This window comes from Psilocybe cubensis, chromosome 1 (assembly GCF_017499595.1).
Source record: "Psilocybe cubensis strain MGC-MH-2018 chromosome 1, whole genome shotgun sequence".
NCBI lineage: Eukaryota > Fungi > Basidiomycota > Agaricomycetes > Agaricales > Agrocybaceae > Psilocybe > Psilocybe cubensis.
In genome coordinates, this window is record NC_062999.1 from 1,543,372 (window position 1) to 1,561,977 (window position 18,606).

Sequence of the window (18,606 nt, forward strand, 5' to 3'; positions counted from 1 at the left end):
ATTTATCAGATACCATCGACCATCACATGAAAAGTTAAGTAGCCTTCATAATGCGAAACATTTTGACACTCTCAAATGAGCTATGGGTTTCAAATGTCTCTGAAAAAGTTGTTTCATCAATGCCGGTATTCATTTCCTCAATGACAAGATGTGACTCTGGTACGGCTGTCAGCTGATGATGACCAACAATCAGGGAAAAAAGCAAATTACCTCGTACATGAGCAATGAAAATATTGACAGTCGATTCGTTTCTAACTGTGAGCGCGATGATAGCGTATCTGGGACTCCGTGACTCCGTTTGAAAAAGAGCAATTTTGAGAGTCCCAACCAAAAACGGAATTAGAGATGGGTCGAAAACCTATAGTCGTGGATCAATCTATAGGATGTAAAAGAAGGGTAGTAGATCTTACGACGTCAGCACCCAGGATCACATCAGGGTCTATCTTATGTTGTATTAAAGTTTTCAATGCGCTGCACTGGATGGAGTCGGTTGATTCGGACCAATCAAGATTTAAAAAGTGGATATTGTGGTGTCGGGAAGACAAGTCTACACCAAAAAAGTCAAGAATAATGGCTATATAAAAAATATGATAAGACGTACTACAAGATAAATTAATATTGTCGCGACACCGAAGCAAAACTTCGTTGTTGACATCAGTGAGGAATAGAGATGACAAAGGAGATGACTGATCCTTGCTCTCCCAGAATTTCTGCAGGCTAGCAACGACGATTCCGAGAAAACCTATCCCTGACCCAAGTTCAAGAACACGTCTAGAAGTGATTACTTCTAATTGTGGAAATGAATTATAAGGACCATCGAAAGGTTTGAGTGACACTACCTGGATGCTTAATCACATAATGAGACAACACGAAACTTGCCATCCAGGTTCTTAACCCTGTAGTCCCGTTTTCAATCGTAGTTCTCGATTCAAGAAGTGTAGTAGTTTGATACTGCGATAGATTTATAGAGAACTCCGAGGTTGAGCGGTTAGGATTTCTGGGATTCCAGTAATGTGTAATATATGAATGCTGTGGTGCTGCCCTCCCAGGAAGGCCTCGCCCGCATATTTGGGAACGTATACTTGGTTGCATTGACCCAGTTGCCCTAAGTATTAATGCGATTGGAATCGTGACCTCATGGCAGGCTTAGCTACTTACGGACCGGAGCCTGGCATGAGAGAGACATAATGGTTGTAGATTCGAGCATCGATTTCGAAGTCGGCATAAAACTACTAAAGCATGTCGTTTGCTGCTCGAATTGAAAAATGGCACAGAAAAAACGTACCTCTTCTTCTATGCACTTGCGTGCTCTGTCTTCAAGATTTTCAATAGCCCATTTCCAAAAGCGTTGTTGGTATTGATCAGAGGGTGGATAGGCCCTGAAATGGTCATTAAGCAAAATATTGTTAACAAGAAAATTATTTATTTGAGTCAGAGAGCAATTATCGGGAAATTGAAGTTCACTGGGTGAAGTCAGAGAAAAGAAACATCGCAGGAGAGCAAAGAGTTGGGCGTCCATGATCATAAGTTAAACGTTAAAACCCCATCGCGTTTGATTGCAATTATTTGGACTCAGATATTTCAAAGTCCGAAATTCACGTGACTGTTCCCAGAAATCCTTCAAATTTTTTGCTGGCGCTCCTCAATGTTTTGCCACCACCTCTCTTCTTTCAGACCATGTCTGCGCTCGGTATCACGTCCTGTAGCCAGCACATCTCGTCTGTCCCAATATAGGAGTAACTCAACTGTTGTCACATCGGAGAAGTTACATGATTCAGAGGATGGTGTCTCTGAGTTTGAGGAGGCAGATTCACAGGACGCTGACCAGGGCGACAAAGGACCCAGGAATTATAAGGAGTTCATGGCAACCATTGGCCCCAAGTTTCGCTATGCCTCACCACAGAATTGGTTAGCGCCAAAAACAGTTCAGTTAACTCCACTTCCTCTCCGTTCCGCCAGACTTACATGTACTCTTTCGCTTTAGCCATTTCCTATGAATCCTTCTTTCAAACCGCCTCCCCCAATATCTGATGTTCAAAAGGATATAATATTTCAACAATTTCTTGCGGACCCTCTATTACATTCTCCTCGGCGACTTGCTCAGCGCTATCACCTGAGTTTGAAACGTGTTGATGCAATCCTTCGCCTCAAGGGACTGGAAAGGCACTTCACTAAGGTTTGTCTCATCTTTCTATTCAACCATCTTCCCCCAATATCATTGGCGGATCGATGAATGATGCCTTCTTCGATTAGTCTTATAGACAACCCCATGGTTACAACTCGTATTTAAACCCTGACATCTCACTCTTCTAAGAACTATGTTTGTGAAGAGCTGCGCTGACCTTTCTCTTCTTTCCAGGTACATATCTAAATGATCACTTTCACTCATTGCTAACTCGTGCTACCTTTTCGTCATTGTTCTAGACTGTGAGTACTCTTTACTGCAACCATTCCAGCTCTTGAGATGAGACATAACTTCATTCGCGAAATGGAAGATAATTCTGTGGTGCCTTACATCGCCCGGGATATGGTTATAACCTGTTTCAACCCCATCTGAACTTTTTTTCCCCTGAATTGTGTACATGTTTTGCAAAGTGATGCTGACTAGCTTATTTACAGGGAATTCCTCTACAAACCGGGTTTCAGATTGGCATGGATAGGTTACTCAACGCTTGGACTCATCCGAAAACACCTTTTTATAAGGCAGGTGTTAAGAGCAAAAGCAAAATCGAGGAACGTGAAGATGTTTCCCAAGCCGATGCCCTGGAACAAGCGGAGAAACGTGATGCTGCGCGTTATCGCTATGAACGTTTATATTGGGAATCTACTCCCGAAGATGGACGGGTAAGGTGTCCCGTATTTTATTTAGTACTAAACTGCTTACCATATCAATGACCTCGCAGGAACCTATCGTACCTGGAGTGTTGGAGGCTGTGAAGACGAGAGCGCTGCTGAGGGAGCAACGCAGGAAGAAGGCTGCTGCAAGACTTCTGCAAGGCCGACTGCCGAAGAGTCCTTGGATACGTCGACCCTCGCGTCCATCCTTCGTTTCCTGGAGGCAGGGCCGTGTCGCTACCAGATTCGTCGACGTCGGGGCTGAGTTCTTGAGCGTGGAGGAATTAAACAAGAACACCGCGCCTCGCAGGCACAGGCAAGAGCAACGGCAAAAGAAAGCTGCTGAAAAGATGCAGAAAATTTTGAACTCGAAGCAGTAGATATTCCTTGTGCCTTTGTTTATCCATGAATACAGTCGATTTGTGTATATCTCTCTTATAGTGAATAATAAACTAGATGGTGTCGAGATTATATTATAAGTCCTTCGATCTTCAAGTCATACACAGTTATTCTTCCGAAGAAGTCTGAACTGGTTTCGAAGACTAGTTTTAATGCCACTATTCCTTCTTTGAATCCATCGTATTGTTCAGGCATCAGGTTAAACGCCTGCCTGCGATTAACATCTTCCGGGTAGACAGTGGCAAATATCTGCCAATCCTTTTTATTTTTGCCATCCGTGACGAACAATGCACAGCGTGTCCCAACGAATCCTCCTTGAAAAGTGATCGAGAGGCGCTTGGGTAATACTCTATCCTCGAACCCTAACTGTATGAATTGAGGAAGACCCTTCAAGATTACACTGAATAAATGTACGAGAACACGAAATTAAGATTGAGCAACTACAAACCTGTTGTGATGTCCAACATGTTTCTGGGTTGTTGTCGATTAAATTTTTCTTTCCTGTGGCTTTTTCGAGGGTTGAACTAACTCTATATTCGATCAGCAATGTGATTAAACTGATTTAAACAAAAAAACAGACTTTAAGGATGTATTACTGTCAATGAGGGACACCCACTCGTGGCTTGCCATCGCTGTATAGACAAGAGAACATTATCTTTTAGAAATTTAAAATTAACTTCACCTGTAACGTGACGTTTTGCGACTATTCCACCTTCATTCCTCTATCCATATGCCGTCGTTTCTAAAATCTAAACAAACAACAGCCAAGACGACGACGATACCACCCTGGCTTATTCTTGCTAACACCGACAAGCATATCTACAAGGTTGAGCGTTTGCTTTCTTCGAGAGAAGCAACGCGGTATGCCGCTCGGGATGCATCACACCAGATTGCATTGAAAGCTTCTGAATCTACACAACACGATAAATCTCCAGTTTTCAAAAGATCGTCTCAGAGGAAAGAGGGGAGCGCAGTGGATTTCGTTGAATATTACGGAATCACAGCTGGTCTGCATGAAGACAACCGCGATCTCAACCGGTATACTGACATTATACCTTACGATCGCACCCGCATTATTGTTCACGATGGAAGCCCACCAGCTGTTGGGGATGAGAGCGAAGGGAAACGGCACGAACGATACTTGAACGCCAATTGGGTGTTGGAAAAGTTTGGGCATAAATGGTGGATCGCGACGCAGGCACCCCTACGACACACTGCACACGCATTTTTGAGTGTCATGCTCCAACCATCTGTACGCCCACCTCATGTTGATTTGCCTCTAAAAGATTCGAAAACTAGGCGCGTACGGACCGTCGTACAGTTGGCGCGAAATGTCGAAAACGGTCGCAAGAAAGCAGATGCTTATTTCCCGAGTGAAGTGGGGAGATCCGTTGTGGTGCTCGCCGAACATGGATGGCGTGCGCCTCCATTAAAGGTTACTCTTTTGGCCAAGAAAGCCATCGACGAAGCCCACTGCATCCAAAGTACTGTGTCGGTTGCACCAATCAAAAACGCAACCTCGCACCTCGCAGAAGGACGTCACGGAACGGGTGTACAAGACGAAGACAATCATGGCCAAGCAATAGTATTCAACCATCTGTTATATCTTTCGTGGCCTGATCACGGTGTTCCAAGTCCAGAAGATCGCCTCAGTTTAGTCCACTTCATACAACTTGTAGACCGAATCAATCGTGACACCTCTCAGTGTCCTATTCATTCAGCAGCGACTACAAATCATATCTGTGAAGAGCTTGATCCCGACCCACCAATCATTGTTGGATGCTCTGCTGGAATTGGCCGTACTGGAGCATTTGTGGCGCTTTCTTCACTTCTGCGTAAATATGGCTTCCTCTTGCCAGCAGCACATCCGACTATTGCACCTCATGTGTACACCTCACCTCTTGGTCCAATACCATCTGATCCTGATCTCCAGGATGACCTGGTGCTACAAGAAGTTGATTCCCTGAGAGAACAAAGACCAGGGATGGTTGAGCGAAAGGTACAGATGTCACTCATTTACGAAGTTTTGGCATCCGTGCTTGCCAGTGAGAGTAATTAGGCGCTCGTCATTGCCTCATATGTTTAATGTAAGTTTCTCGAATGACATTATAACTTTCTGAATGTTGCATGGAATGCAATGTCCTTGTGTGATGTTTTCTATTTCTCCCTCAGGCCCTTTTCTTTTCACTGCTCGTCGAATGTGTAGAATTTGAAGGAAAAAACTGAAATTACTAAGTTTCTGTAGCCAGCGCCTAACGACCTAGACTCACTTTATTCCATACTCGGCTTGATTTTGACAAGACTACTGTACTTGCGAGATGCGCATTCTCGAAGCAGCGTTCTATCTATATAAGAAACGGTTATGAAGGACAAGTAGACGTGAGAGCTAACATTTACGGCTCCCTACGGACATGCCATGCCGCCGTTCACGAGGCCTGTGTGCTTGATTTCAGAATGTGCGAATGATGGTGAAATTCCTGAAAAGGCGTCATAGACGACCGATTAATCAGCCTTTATCTCATGTAGCGTACGGATTATTTATATGGTCAGTATATGTCCGCTCTGTTTGCCCCCAAGATTTATGTTCCCATACCGAGCGGTGCAATTTCGTCTTTCCCAATACCTTCGCCACCTTTCTCACATTGCACAGAATACTCGATCAATGTCCCTTCCTTCCACAGTTGAGGCCATCACTATTCCCCATGTAAGTGAAAGTGTCCAGTCTTTGTGTGAGGGTAATCTCAATCCTTGCAAAGACAGGGGGCGTGGAAGTGCTTGAGAAAACCACAATCCCATTCCCTAAAGTTAACCCTGGTGATGTTGTTATCAAGGTAATCAATCCGATAATCTACTTTGAGATTCAGTTGAACTCCATTCACCAGGTTGAATACTTCGGTGTTAACTTCATAGATACATACTATAGGTGATGTCACTTGTAACTTGGATTCCGCGAAACTGACCATATATTTTATTTGAAGGTCTGGGTTGTATAAGTACACAGAATTCCCGGCCATTATAGGAAAGGAGACCTCTGGTACAATTGTCGCACTGCCAACAGACGATGCCGTTTTGTCCAACGAGACATACAAGAAGCGAGGATATAAGATTGGCGGCAAAGTCGCTGCCGTAAGTCGATCCCTAACAGCTATTTCAATAAACTTCGATTTACATGCCTTCAAATAAACTAGGATTTCCTTGGATCCCATGCTACATACATCTCAGTACCTTGGAAATTCGTGTATCCCGTGCCCGACTCCCTGTCGACTAAGATAGCTGCTGCCGCAGCACTTCAGGGCTTGACAGCGGTCACATTTTTTGAAGAGGCGTACAAGGTTAAAAAGGGTGATACCATCCTCATACATACAATTGCAGGTGGTTTGGGATTACTTTTTGCACAGCTTGGAAGACGCGTTGGAGCCACGGTGATTGGTACGACGTCCACTCCGGCAAAAGCAGAACTTGCGAAGCAGAATGGAGCCGATCACGTTATTTTATATCCTGTAGAAGACACTGTGGCAAGGGTTTTGGAAATCACTAATGGCGAGGGTGTAGATGCCGTTTTCGATGGTGTTGGAAAAGACACGTATGTAATGGAAAAAAATTCCCAGTTCCATTGTTTAGAAGGCTAATACATGTTTTCGTGTTCCAGGTTTGACAATAACTTTAAGTTGATCAAGCGCAAGGGTACCATAGTCTCAGTTGGGAACGCTTCTGGTGCCGTCCCGCCGTTTTCAATCCCTAGGCTTGTCGAAAAAAATGTCAAACTATTGCGCCCAACGTGAGTTGTCATATTTGCTCAGGATGGACAGGTACTGAAAACATGGCTAATGATTCAGAATGAGTAACTATGTTTACACCCCAGAAGAAGCCGAGCACTATGGCAAGATTCTTTTTGACTTGGTGGTGAAAGGGGACCTCAAGATCCAGATTTATAAAGAGTACCCCTTCACTGTAGAGGGAGTGAGGCAGGCACAAAGCGATCTCACCGCCGCTGGAGGGAAGACCACCGGGAAGTTGCTGATCAAGGTGTAAATGTAAAGAAAGTCTCGATAGATGATCCAAGCTTCACACGCCGTGAATGTTTACAAAAAATGACCAAAGAGCTATAACAGAAACATAAATGTTCCAATCCGAAGCAAAAGAGGGAAAGACAAAATGCAACCAGCATTGTAAAATATGCGAGTGTGATATGGAAGAGCAGATTGAAAAGGGACGACAAGTGACATTCAAGTCAAGTAATTGTCCCCTAACTTGGTGAATTACATAATAATGGACACTGCGTGGGCTCTGATTTAGAAGTGCTTTTGTAGGCGTTCCAGCTTTGAACTCGCGTTTATCTTCTTAATCTCCTATATACCGCTACCATTCTCCAAATCGCTGGTCTACTTCGGGGAAGTATCTTTGTGCACATATTAGCCCTCTTTGTATATCGAGAAGTCCAAGCCAACAACCGATCTCCCGAGCACTACAACTACGTATGCCACTCATCAGGTCTTGTACAGGATCCTTTAAACGCTCATAACTATAATCCAGATATCAACAAGACGAAGATCTGGCTATGGATAATCCGGATACCCCGAAAACCAGGCGTCCGTTGCCAACCCCCGGCGCACCAGCGTCGCAAAGGCCAAGCACTCCAATCTTGAGTCCTGCCCCGATTCCAACCTCCAGCTTCTATGGCACAAAGGCACCACCGCTTCCTTCGAGGCCTAAAAATCCAGGCTCGTCTCACACAGCATATGTACCACCAGCGCGTTACAATTCACCGTCATACGATGGTTCATCTGGGTATCGAGAGCCTGAGCTGGTGGAAGATGTTGCTGATGAAGATGACACGCTTCCGGATCTAATTCCTCAGTCAGATACAAACTGGGCCTCAGATATTCCTGAAGATAACAGCGTCTGGCAAGCCCATAATTGGAGCTCATCATTAACAGATTGGGAAAATTCCAACACACCTTCAAATTGGGCTGAAAAGGTGCACACAACGGTCGGAACTACCGACTATTCCATGGATTATCTCAACTCGAGTAGGATCGATGACTTCACCATCGATGGTAGAAGTCATTTTGAAGAATTAAATTGGTGGAACCCAGAAGAGCGTGCCAAAAACAAGCGTCCAGGATTCGGTATACTTCCCCCTATTCTGGCAGAAGAACTTCATGACCCAAATCACTCCTTGTTCTCTGTTAACATCACCACCCCGCAACACCCAGCAAATACGCATATTTCTTCTACTCCAACAAAAGATCAATCTTCTCCTGGTCCTTCTAACACTTCCTCTAGTCCCCCCCATGCACATCATGCCACCAGCGATAATTCTCCTCCGCCATCGGAAGACGAAATTAGGATGTCAGTTCCTCACCCAAATGCGTACTATTGCCCCAAGGACAATGGATGGGTCATCCTGAGCTGGAAATCGTCTTCTGTTCCACCTCCCCTTTCACGCACCTACATCAATAATTCAGGATCTCCTCTTCCCGATCAATCGCGTCGGAGACAAACCCAATCTTGTATAGAAGATTCTGACCAGCCTTTCGGTAAAACAAACAAGACACACCACTTTCATAAATATGAAAAGGCCGTCGACAGTCACAAATTAACACCACCTTTCAGGCAAGATGAGTGGCAAATCCTCGAAAATCTCAAGCAGAGACGACGCGCTGGTACAATCATCACATCTGACACAGATATCAATACCGCAGAACCAGGTGAGCAGGAAGGAGAACTCGAGGACGAGGGACAACTCTTGGATCTCTATGTTTGCTGTCAGTGCTCTTTTTATTGCATAGCGTCGGGCGTGATTCCAGGAGTCATACCCCGTAAATATATCGATGAGCTCGTAAAGGAGAAAAAAGCACACCCAATGCTAAACAGAACTGGTGAAGCGACCGTTCTCTGTGCCCTTGAGACTTTTTTGACGTGAGTGTTTTTTTTGTTGAACCATGATTTCCTCCGCATCTAACGTTCTTCAGTGCCATTGAAAATAAACTATGGAAAGGCAATAACCGTCAAATTAAGGTCATGAGTTCTGGATTCCAGGCAAAAGTGGGATGGAATCCAAATATGTAGGTCGCGTTATCTTCTTTATATATTTACTACTTAATGTCTTGTAGTAAACGTATATTTGAATGCTTGGGCTTCGTGGAAGAAGCCATGGAGCGAGATAGCACGCTGAAACCCCCCGTAACGGATACAATCTCTGCTGTTGGAAAACAAAATCGCCGCAAGCTACTTCGTGCTTGGGTGGAGATAGGATCCTGGGTCGCAGACTACAAGAAACTTCAAGGCATGTTTTTTGTTTCTTCCTTGGCAATATGCTCACTTATTTGTGATCTAGCTTCTTATCTTAAGGATATTGTGAAAGAGTTCAAACTTTACGTCCAATTGGACAGCGCTAGGGAGATGTACCAAACTGCTATTGGGGCTCATCCTGATCAAAGTCAGTGAAGGGGGCCGGTCTCAATTCATTAGTACTAATGTTGACGTTATGGTTTCTATAGTCCCACGAGGCGGGTTGTCAGATACCTTACTTGAAGCAGTGAGGCCTTTAGAGGCCGCCTGGAGAGGCCTTGGCCTTACCGCGACGACTTTCTCCGCAGGTGGGCGTTATCTATTTCGTATCATTGGTTAACTAACGTCTCTTAGATATGTTGATATTCGCTTACCTGGCACAATGTCGATGCGATCCTGGTGGAACTTCAAAATATTTCAGCTATCTAACGGCTATTGTAAAGCAGCTTGAGGAATATGGAGGTTGTCCTGCGCAAGTGCAGGAACTCGTTGTGATGGAACAGTCTCGCGAACGGTTTACGCTGGATGATGTAGCTAATGCTGCTACGACCCTTGGGTTCGGTTCTGAAAATGTATTGGGCGTGGAATACGACCAAGACGATATCCCCGACGAGTTTGTGGAAAACGCTTGGAAGGATTGTGTAAAACGGTCGTGGCGTGATCATGAACATGGCTCAGAGACACAAAGGCATTCCAACGAGGCTTTGAGAATTCTGGCAGAATCAAGAGGAAGCATAACTCTCAGAAAGGCCTGGGAAGTTGGAAAAAACAAGTATATGAACCCCGATCGCGCTTACGATACCCTGGAGATACCCAAAGACGTGGATGACCACATGTTAATCACGGTTTATAATATGAGGGTATGGTCCTACTAGAAGATATGAATAGGCAGTTGACATGCGTTGTTTTAGCTTGAAGAAACGCCAATGCAGCTGGAAAAAATGCGCGAGGCTATGTCAGTGATAGCAGAAGTTCGAGACAGTGAACGTCTAAGACAATTCATTTCCTCTGGACTGGATCGTACGTCTTTCTATTGTGTTTTTAAATAGTGATGTTCATTTTCATTGTAGCTGGCGAGATTATCGCCCCAACTAGGTCAGATTTACCCCGAGGGCTTAATCAATTGGGAAACACCTGCTATCTTAATTCATTGTTACAGGTACTCATTCATCTTTCTAGTCAAACTTCGTCATCTTAATCTTTTGTAGTATTTTTATACAATCAAAGACCTGCGGGAAGCTGTACTACCTATGTCAAAGCTGGACATCAAAGCTCTCGATGATGAGAAGTTGTCCGATGAAGATCTGAAACGTCATCGCGTAGGCGGAAGACTGGTAACAAGAAGGGAAATCATCCGTTCTAGGAAATGTATATCCTTCATATGTTGGCTATCTGTAACGGATGCTAATTTGAATATTATAGTCATCAATCAACTTGCGGAGCTATTTTTCCATTTGGAATATAGCGAAAATCCAGCGGTTACTCCGACCATAGAACTTGCCAAGCTTGCCTTGATCACTTCAAGGGACGAGGAAGAGGACGAAATGGACAAGGGTGGAACAGACTCATCGAATGATACCGACGCTACATTGGTCGACGATGGTCCTTTAAGGTCAAGTGCCCCTGAATATCCTCAAACTATACGTTCTCCAAGCTCCCCGAACTCCGTGCTGGGAAAAAGACCTCGAGACATGGAACGACAAAACACTGCGATGGATGTCGACGTGCCTCTTATACAATCACCGAAAGACAAAGACGGATTTAATTTTTCCCCTTCCCAAAAAGATCCTAGTTCGTCTGGTTCTAATTCCTCGCGAGCAGAAGCGTCATCGTCCAAACTTCTAGCGAAAGGCACAGACGGTGACAGCAAGATGCTCTCTGTGCCAACCTCCCAGAAACCAGTTCCCCCTCCCAGAAAAAGAGTTGAGACCAATGACTCAACAATGATGTTCGGTGAGTTTATCTATCATAGACCGACTGATATTTAGCTAACTCTTCACCATAAGGGAAACAACACGACGTTGCTGAGTGCATGGACAACTGCATGTTCCAGATTGAAACTGCTTTGTTGAGGTTCGATGACATGAATGATGATTCCGGAAAGACCAGTGTTGTCAAGAGGTTTATCCAAGCTTTCTAGTTTTTTTTGTCAGTACTGATACACTTTCAGCTTATTTTACGGAAAAATCCGCCAACGTCTGACCGCAGCGGATGCTCAACAATCAAGGGCGTCAATCCATGAAAAGGAGGACCTTTTCTCCCACCTTCCGGTCAATGTGACCAACGATGGTGTTGATATTTATGACGGACTGAGCGGCTATTTTGACGACATAGTTGACTTTGAAGGTCGAAAAGCGCGCATGGAAGTCACTCTTGTAGACTTGCCTCCAGTGCTTCAGATCCAACTCCAGGTTTGTCATCTTTCCATTACAACTATGAGACCAATATATTGATAAAATTTGTTCCAGAGAGTCCAATTTAATCGTGAAACACTGCAGCCTTACAAATCGCAAGCGTATGTAAAGTTTGGAGAGAACCTCTACATGGATCGTTTTTTGGATAGTGCAAACCCAGATAAGAAGTCAAAGTCAAAGGCCATACAGACAGAGTTGAATGCATGTAGAGAAAGAGTTCGCATTCTGGTTGAAGGAAAAGTGAGTTGATGTGGTAAATCACAAACGATAATTACTTATCTATCTCATGCAGGATTTACCCTATGCTTCGTCCCTTGAGCATACACAGAAGTTCTTGTTCGGCTTACAAAGCACAGGGAGTATATCTGCAATTGAAGACGAAACATTGCAGCAATTGGAGGATGAAAAGAAACGAATCAATGATGATATTGATCGCCTTCGCGCTCGCATCGATGTGTTGAAAACCGAATTAGAAACCATCTGGGCAGATTGCAAACAGGCTGCGTACGAGCTTACATCTGTCTTCATTCATCGTGGCTCGTCACCATCTTGGGGACATTATTTTTTTTACTCTCGACATTTGCCTGGATCTCCCGACTCATGGTTTAAATACAACGATTCCGATGTAACGGTTGTTTCGAAAGATGAAGTTCTCTGTGATACGACGGGTTCCACTGCCAACCCATATCTGGTATGTTGTATTCTCTACACACTATGGCCCGGAGGCTACTGTACTGATTGATTACTCTAGCTCGTGTTTGCTCGCAAAGACTCCAACGTAGTTGATACCGTAAAACGGTTCGATCCATCGATGCTCGATTCGTCGTAATGATACTGTTGTTTTATTTCTCAGAATCTTGCATTTTTGTATAGTAGGCCAAGTTACTATTGACTGGTTGATATGACAGTGTATTCAATGGCATAATTAGATTAACTTATCATCGGACCATACATTTATACGATGTATTACTAGCTGATCATCATTCGTACTTCGTTTTGGTTTGTTTTGAAAAAAAAAAATACGGGGATGCTATACCGTCAGGACTCACAGCCTCATTCTTTGGCTTCTCTTCGCGTCGGTTCGTTAAATTTGAATTGTAGAAGTTAGTTTAATCGTACGGAGTAGGTTAATTTGCAAGTGAAAGTGGAACAAGGTAGATGATGGACCCTCTACGATATGGCAATGTCCATGTGTAGGTGTACAATCGATGCAGAGTAGTGTAAATACTGAAAAATTGCAATACGGGTGTACAATAATGAAATATAGGATGGTGAATGCGTGATAGTGGTACCTGCTGAGCGAAAACAAATGATTGAGAAAAACGAACAAGTGGGTTTAACGCCCTCTTCAGCTTTGAATGTCAAATTTATATATACTGTTCAACAGACCTACCGAAGGCAGTTTTAAGTAGGTCTTTCTACTGCTGTGCTGGGAAGAGGTGCAGAATGCTGTTCTTCAGTTGGAGTGGCGCCCGTCACACCATCGTCAGATGGACCCGTAACACACTCTGAGGCACCTAGACCAGAAAGAAGCTCGTCCAGCTTTTGCAGAACGCTATCAACCTTGCTCTCCATGTCTTCAGCCATATTCTCTGCATTTGCTAGACGCTGGAGTAGTTCAGTGACATCCTCGCTGCCTAGTAAATTAGAATTCTCGTCCATGAGTGCATTCAGCTCTGCTTCAACCTCTGCTATCTCTTTTTCTGTTTCAGCAATGGCTATGCGATCGGCCGACGTTTGTACATGGTTTGAAGTTGTGTTTGGGCGTAAGGACATGATATATGTAGTGATCGGCCAAAGCAAGTGGTGTTGTTGTTGTTGTTATTGTCGATTGTTCCTATTTGAAATTCCGCCAATTATGGCTTCCCTCCAACCACATCTGACGAGCCTCTTGAAGTCTCTACCGCCTTCACCTGCCGACAAGGAAGCTCTTGACAAACTCGTAGAACACACTTTACTCGAAACCAAAAACAAATCCTCGCCAGAAAACAAAAAAAGTCAATGGGAGTATTTGTTAAAGAATGACATATTCTTGTTGGCTGTACGTCAATTCTTTGGGCTCAGCTCCGCTGCGTCCAAAAGCTTAGTGAGCTCTCATACAGGCCAGCGAAGGGACCGCTTTGAAAAGCGACGAACAGAAGTACTACACTCAGTTGTGCGAGAAACTCGATGTCATTTTAACATTTACAGAGCAAGGTACGAGGATACTACAGTTCCTTCGGCGGTCAGACACTCACTTTTGCACTACAAAAGATGCCTGCGAACCATCTTTTCCTTTGATTGTGCTTCAAGACCTACTTGAAACACAGACCATTGCATCCTGCTCCCATATTTTCTCATGGATAGAGTCGCGCGCTGACAGATTGACCGAGGGTATGATACCGCAAAAGGGCAAGGCTCTTATTTTGTTGCGTACTCTGAATGATCTCTTGCGACGACTATCGAAGATGGGGACGACCACGATATTCTGCGGTCGGATCCTGACTTTCCTAAGCGGCGTATTCCCTCTAGGAGAGCGAAGTGGCGTCAACCTCCGAGGAGAATATGGACCGACATGGGAAGGCGTTCTGTTCACGGATAAGGCAAAGCCTGATAATTCTAGTGCAGATGTCAGAGCCGAAGAAAATAAAGTGAATGGACCCACACAAGAAAACATAAAGGATAGTGAGAAAATGGAGGTGGACGAAAAGAAAGCGCTTCCGGTCCAAACCCCCGCAGAAAAGAAAGAAGGTACGTGAATCACCTTTCTTGTGGCCTAATATAAATGCCTTATATTACTAGATTTCTACAATACATTTTGGTCACTCCAGCTGCCATTCTCAAAACCTTCCCTTTTTGCGCAGAAGACAACTTTTGAAGAATTCAAGGAAGCAGTTGGCAAAGTTATGCCGGTAATTAAGGAAGCAACTGCGAAAGAAAGAGCAATGATGGGTAGTAGAAGTGGCGTCGGTAACTTGGGTACCCTCAAGAGGAAACGAGATTCTGAAGAAGAAACCAACTCAAACGAATACTTCTTCGCTAAATTCTTGACAAACCCAGATTTACTTGACCTAGAGGTAAGCTCTCCAAACGAAGGTAACTATTTGATGTCAATGGTTTGCTTTGAAGATCGCAGATACACACTTCCGTCGACAATTCTTATTCCAACTTGCGACATTGTTGAACCATCTTCTTAACTTCACCAAAACCGCAAAAGCCGCTTGGTACACCGTACGCAACCGGTCACTGCAAATGGATTTCACCCTTGAAGACTTGGAAGTACAGTGGGTTCAAGATACTTTGACGAAAATAACAGAAGAACTGCGACAAACGACACCAAATGGTAGAACATTCGCCGATACCGTTAACGTCATATTGGAGAGAGAACGAAATTGGGTGAAATGGAAAAACGAATTATGCACGCCTTTCGATCGAGAGCCTTGGTCGCAAGATATTAACGGTGAGAAGGTCGACTTTTTTGAGGCTACAAAAGGCGATAGAGAACAGCTGCGCAAACCGCCTTCAGAATGGCAATGGAAAATGGGGACCGAGGCATTGACTGAGATTTGGGATATGGGGTACACCAACTTGGAAGATTTGAAGATGCCTTTCCAGTATGTCATTTACTTACTCTATCAAATAATATTATGAAATTTCTTGATATTTAGGCCTGGCGACGTCAAGGACTTCGTTAAAAAAATCAAACAAGAAGATGCGCGTATATCATTGCGAAACCAAAGGTTGGAGAAAATGGCTGCCTTAGCCAAAAGTAGAGCCGCCTCCGCTGCCAATCAAGCTAAAAGCGCTACGCCAAATCCACCTCCGACAATTGTTGTCTCAGCGGAGTCCTCTACACCCGTCAAGTCAGAAACTGCCACAACTCGCGCCGAGCCGGCTCCCGGAACCCTTGCTGCACCGCGACCTATATCAGCCGTAAGTAATTCACCAATACACCCGTCTCTCCCTCCAAAACCTGGATCGCCATCGAAACTCGCATCTTCATCGCAAGAACCTGTCAAGATTGTTAATTCTTCCCCTAATGTTGGTCCCGCACCACTTCCTGTGTCTACCCCAGTACCTGCGGCTTCGCCGGCCCCTACACCGGTACCTGTCCCAACTGATCCAGAGATTACAAAATACGAAGATGTTAGTTCTCGATTTAGAGCTATAACCTTGCTTTCACTGACTGTCATCCAGAACAAGCAACGATGGGCATGGCTTGCGCTTCGTGCGGCCCGCGACCAGTATTTGCAACACTTCGGAAGGATTGGAACCGGAGACATCGAAGCTTTGGCCCAAGAAATCGAGAAAGAAAAAGATAAACCGCAAAGGATGGAAGATGTAGCTAGCTCAACAATAGGGGAGGAACAGGGGTCTGGAAGTCCTTCATTTGGGCAGCTCCAAAGAGACACTGAGGGAGATGTGAAGATGGAAGGATAGAGTCAGTAAATATATCTACTATAATTTTATTGATATTGGATGTACATCAAGTGTGAACCTGAAGCGTGATCGGCTAGAATATATAAAAGCTATGTAAGTAGTGCACCAAGCATTTGATCCGATCTTCTTCAAACTATTTCTCTAAGTAGTCTGTTCACAATCTCCCCTGTCGTCAAACCCGCTTTTGCAGCCATGACAACCCTCAAAGTATGTTAATGAGTCTCTTTAGGCGCCTGAATCCTAACCGGATTGACTAGAATGTAATCGTCACAGGGGGGGCAGGGTATATAGGTGTGTCCCGCTACTTTCTGACTGGGCTTCTTGTTCGCATTACCTATGTTCCTCAGGCTCGCATGTTATCTATGTACTCCAGAAAACACGAAGATATAAAGTAATATCCATCGATAATCACCACAACTCGCACCCCGCTGCCTTGGACCGTGTATCCAAACTATCCCAAAGCGAGTTGCCAGATGATGCAACCGATGCCGATAGAGAGAGCACAAAGATCGAGTCCTACAAATGCGATCTAACTCAACCAGAACAAATCAAGGCGGTCTTCGAAAAGTACGGGAAGGGCGGGATTTGGGGTGTAATTCACATCGCTGTGAGTACTTACTGCTTGATCATCTGACGATTCATCCAACTATCTGCTCTAGGCTTACAAGGCAGTCGGAGAATCGACTCAAATACCACTAACATACTATGCCAACAACGTCAGCGCCACTGTTTTTCTTTTGCAAGTGATGGCAGACTACGAATGCCATCGCTTTGTCTATTCCTCTTCCGCGACTGTTTATGGAACACCCCCTGTCATTCCAATCCCTGAATCAACGAAGCTACAAGCCGACAGCCCTTATGGCAAGACCAAAGTGATGTGTGAAACAATCCTTGATGATCTGTGCCATTGTAAGTACAATATTTTTTGTGGCCAATCATCGTTCTCATCGGACACTAGCGGATAAAAGCTGGAGGGCGATCTCTTTGCGATACTTCAAGTAAATCTCATTTCTTCAAAAATAAACCCTGATGCTGATCTGTACATTAGCCCTGCAGGCGCTCATCCTTCGGGACAAATTGGCGAAGACCCCCGTGGAAGACCAGGAAATCTTCTTCCTCTGTTAGCTCAGATGGCTGTTGGACGCGTCAAAGACGCGACGTTGAAGGTCTTCGGCAACGATTACCCAACCCCGTGAGTAACAAACAGTATACTTCCCGCAATACGGTCTCAATTCCCCACAGAGATGGCACTTGTGTCCGCGATTACCTTCACATCATGGATCTCGCGTCTGGACACGTTCTAGCTCTGGATGCTCTGGCACCTGAGTCTAAAGTATTTGATGCTAATGCTGACGCGTTCTTCAAGGCGTACAATCTCGGCAAAGGCAAAGGACTGAGTGTCTTGCAGATTGTCGATGCTATGCGCAAAGCGACTGGATTCGATTATAAATATGAGATCATTGGCCGAAGGTAATATCAATCATTTTTCGCATCAGCACATTTTGACGTGTTCTGTCAGGCGTGGCGATGTCCCTGACCTCACCGCCGACCCTACCCTGGCCGAGAAAGAACTTGGGTTCAAGGCGCCTGCGAATCTAGAAACAATGTGCCGTGACCTGTGGAACTGGCAAACGAAGAATCGTCTTGGATACGATACCCAGTAATTTATTGACAGGCAGAACGAACACTATTGGTACGCGCGTTAAGAATGGGCCCAGTCGCATAGATTTTCATAATATTGTTGTCACTCAAACTAAACGTCGAATTATTTTGTTTATATACATCCTATCACGACTTGTTTCACCCTAGGAACGCCCAGTATTTCTTCCATTGGGTTTGTCTGAATCTGTAATGTCGTGTCTTCATCACTTACCGTCGGTACGTCCTGTTATTTGACCTCTGGGAATTTCTCGCCTTATTGATGAATCGTGTTTGTGAAGGGCCCTAGATCTGGAAAGTTGGTGCCGAATGATTCAGTTGAAAACACGCGTGTGCTCACATGCCTCTCACAGTTATCCGATCCATGTCGGATTCTCTTGACAGTGACTTCCCAACCCATCTTATCACTGGCTTTACTCTCTCTCTCTCTCTAGGGCAGGCAGACGGGCATTCCATCCCATTTTCATTGGAACACCAGTCTTGTTACCATAAAACCCTATATCCTGCGACACGATCCGAACGAGGGTTCTGATTTCATTGACCTATCCTTCAACCCTGTCTGGTTTATCGAAGGACGGTGATCTCG

At 44.6% G+C, this 18,606-nt stretch overlaps 9 protein-coding genes across 9 annotated transcripts; 6 read left to right on the plus strand and 3 right to left on the minus strand.

The window, feature by feature from the left end:
• Positions 1–34: 34 nt before the first annotated feature.
• JR316_0000457 (Protein-lysine N-methyltransferase EEF2KMT) lies at positions 35–1,519 on the minus strand (the record flags this gene model as incomplete). Its single annotated transcript, XM_047886272.1, has 7 exons — positions 35–156; positions 211–358; positions 411–547; positions 602–787; positions 840–1,105; positions 1,159–1,229; positions 1,286–1,519. 7 exons carry the CDS (start codon positions 1,517–1,519, stop codon positions 35–37), a joined length of 1,164 nt encoding a protein of 387 aa, XP_047754018.1.
• Positions 1,520–1,645: 126 nt separating this feature from the next.
• Positions 1,646–3,215, plus strand: JR316_0000458 (37S ribosomal protein S35, mitochondrial; the record flags this gene model as incomplete). Its single annotated transcript, XM_047886273.1, has 4 exons — positions 1,646–1,924; positions 1,985–2,176; positions 2,620–2,844; positions 2,904–3,215. The coding sequence occupies 4 exons, from the start codon at positions 1,646–1,648 to the stop codon at positions 3,213–3,215; spliced, it is 1,008 nt and encodes a 335-aa protein (XP_047754019.1).
• An 88-nt stretch (positions 3,216–3,303) lies between these two features.
• On the minus strand, positions 3,304–3,864 carry JR316_0000459 (Nuclear receptor 2C2-associated protein; the record flags this gene model as incomplete). Its single annotated transcript, XM_047886274.1, has 3 exons — positions 3,304–3,621; positions 3,683–3,764; positions 3,815–3,864. 3 exons carry the CDS (start codon positions 3,862–3,864, stop codon positions 3,304–3,306), a joined length of 450 nt encoding a protein of 149 aa, XP_047754020.1.
• Positions 3,865–3,964: 100 nt separating this feature from the next.
• Positions 3,965–5,293, plus strand: JR316_0000460 (Tyrosine-protein phosphatase non-receptor type 11; the record flags this gene model as incomplete). The annotated part of the gene is made up of 1 exon (XM_047886275.1): positions 3,965–5,293. One exon carries the CDS (start codon positions 3,965–3,967, stop codon positions 5,291–5,293), a length of 1,329 nt encoding a protein of 442 aa, XP_047754021.1.
• A 603-nt stretch (positions 5,294–5,896) lies between these two features.
• JR316_0000461 (putative quinone oxidoreductase) lies at positions 5,897–7,266 on the plus strand (the record flags this gene model as incomplete). The annotated part of the gene is made up of 7 exons (XM_047886276.1): positions 5,897–5,938; positions 5,991–6,065; positions 6,117–6,157; positions 6,213–6,360; positions 6,423–6,817; positions 6,884–7,012; positions 7,071–7,266. 7 exons carry the CDS (start codon positions 5,897–5,899, stop codon positions 7,264–7,266), a joined length of 1,026 nt encoding a protein of 341 aa, XP_047754022.1.
• A 526-nt stretch (positions 7,267–7,792) lies between these two features.
• Positions 7,793–12,771, plus strand: JR316_0000462 (putative ubiquitin carboxyl-terminal hydrolase 2; the record flags this gene model as incomplete). Its single annotated transcript, XM_047886277.1, has 15 exons — positions 7,793–9,002; positions 9,027–9,156; positions 9,210–9,302; positions 9,351–9,676; positions 9,738–9,836; positions 9,883–10,388; positions 10,440–10,548; positions 10,599–10,687; positions 10,737–10,896; positions 10,951–11,481; positions 11,535–11,649; positions 11,699–11,939; positions 11,997–12,182; positions 12,235–12,633; positions 12,694–12,771. The coding sequence occupies 15 exons, from the start codon at positions 7,793–7,795 to the stop codon at positions 12,769–12,771; spliced, it is 4,272 nt and encodes a 1,423-aa protein (XP_047754023.1).
• Positions 12,772–13,346: 575 nt separating this feature from the next.
• On the minus strand, positions 13,347–13,718 carry JR316_0000463 (uncharacterized protein; the record flags this gene model as incomplete). The annotated part of the gene is made up of 1 exon (XM_047886278.1): positions 13,347–13,718. One exon carries the CDS (start codon positions 13,716–13,718, stop codon positions 13,347–13,349), a length of 372 nt encoding a protein of 123 aa, XP_047754024.1.
• An 82-nt stretch (positions 13,719–13,800) lies between these two features.
• On the plus strand, positions 13,801–16,361 carry JR316_0000464 (THO complex subunit 1; the record flags this gene model as incomplete). The annotated part of the gene is made up of 7 exons (XM_047886279.1): positions 13,801–13,983; positions 14,045–14,138; positions 14,196–14,672; positions 14,724–14,998; positions 15,051–15,535; positions 15,590–16,067; positions 16,119–16,361. The coding sequence occupies 7 exons, from the start codon at positions 13,801–13,803 to the stop codon at positions 16,359–16,361; spliced, it is 2,235 nt and encodes a 744-aa protein (XP_047754025.1).
• A 192-nt stretch (positions 16,362–16,553) lies between these two features.
• Positions 16,554–18,025, plus strand: JR316_0000465 (UDP-glucose 4-epimerase; the record flags this gene model as incomplete). The annotated part of the gene is made up of 8 exons (XM_047886280.1): positions 16,554–16,568; positions 16,619–16,652; positions 16,709–16,968; positions 17,021–17,270; positions 17,320–17,359; positions 17,410–17,553; positions 17,604–17,831; positions 17,881–18,025. 8 exons carry the CDS (start codon positions 16,554–16,556, stop codon positions 18,023–18,025), a joined length of 1,116 nt encoding a protein of 371 aa, XP_047754026.1.
• Between the last annotated feature and the right edge of the window lie 581 nt (positions 18,026–18,606).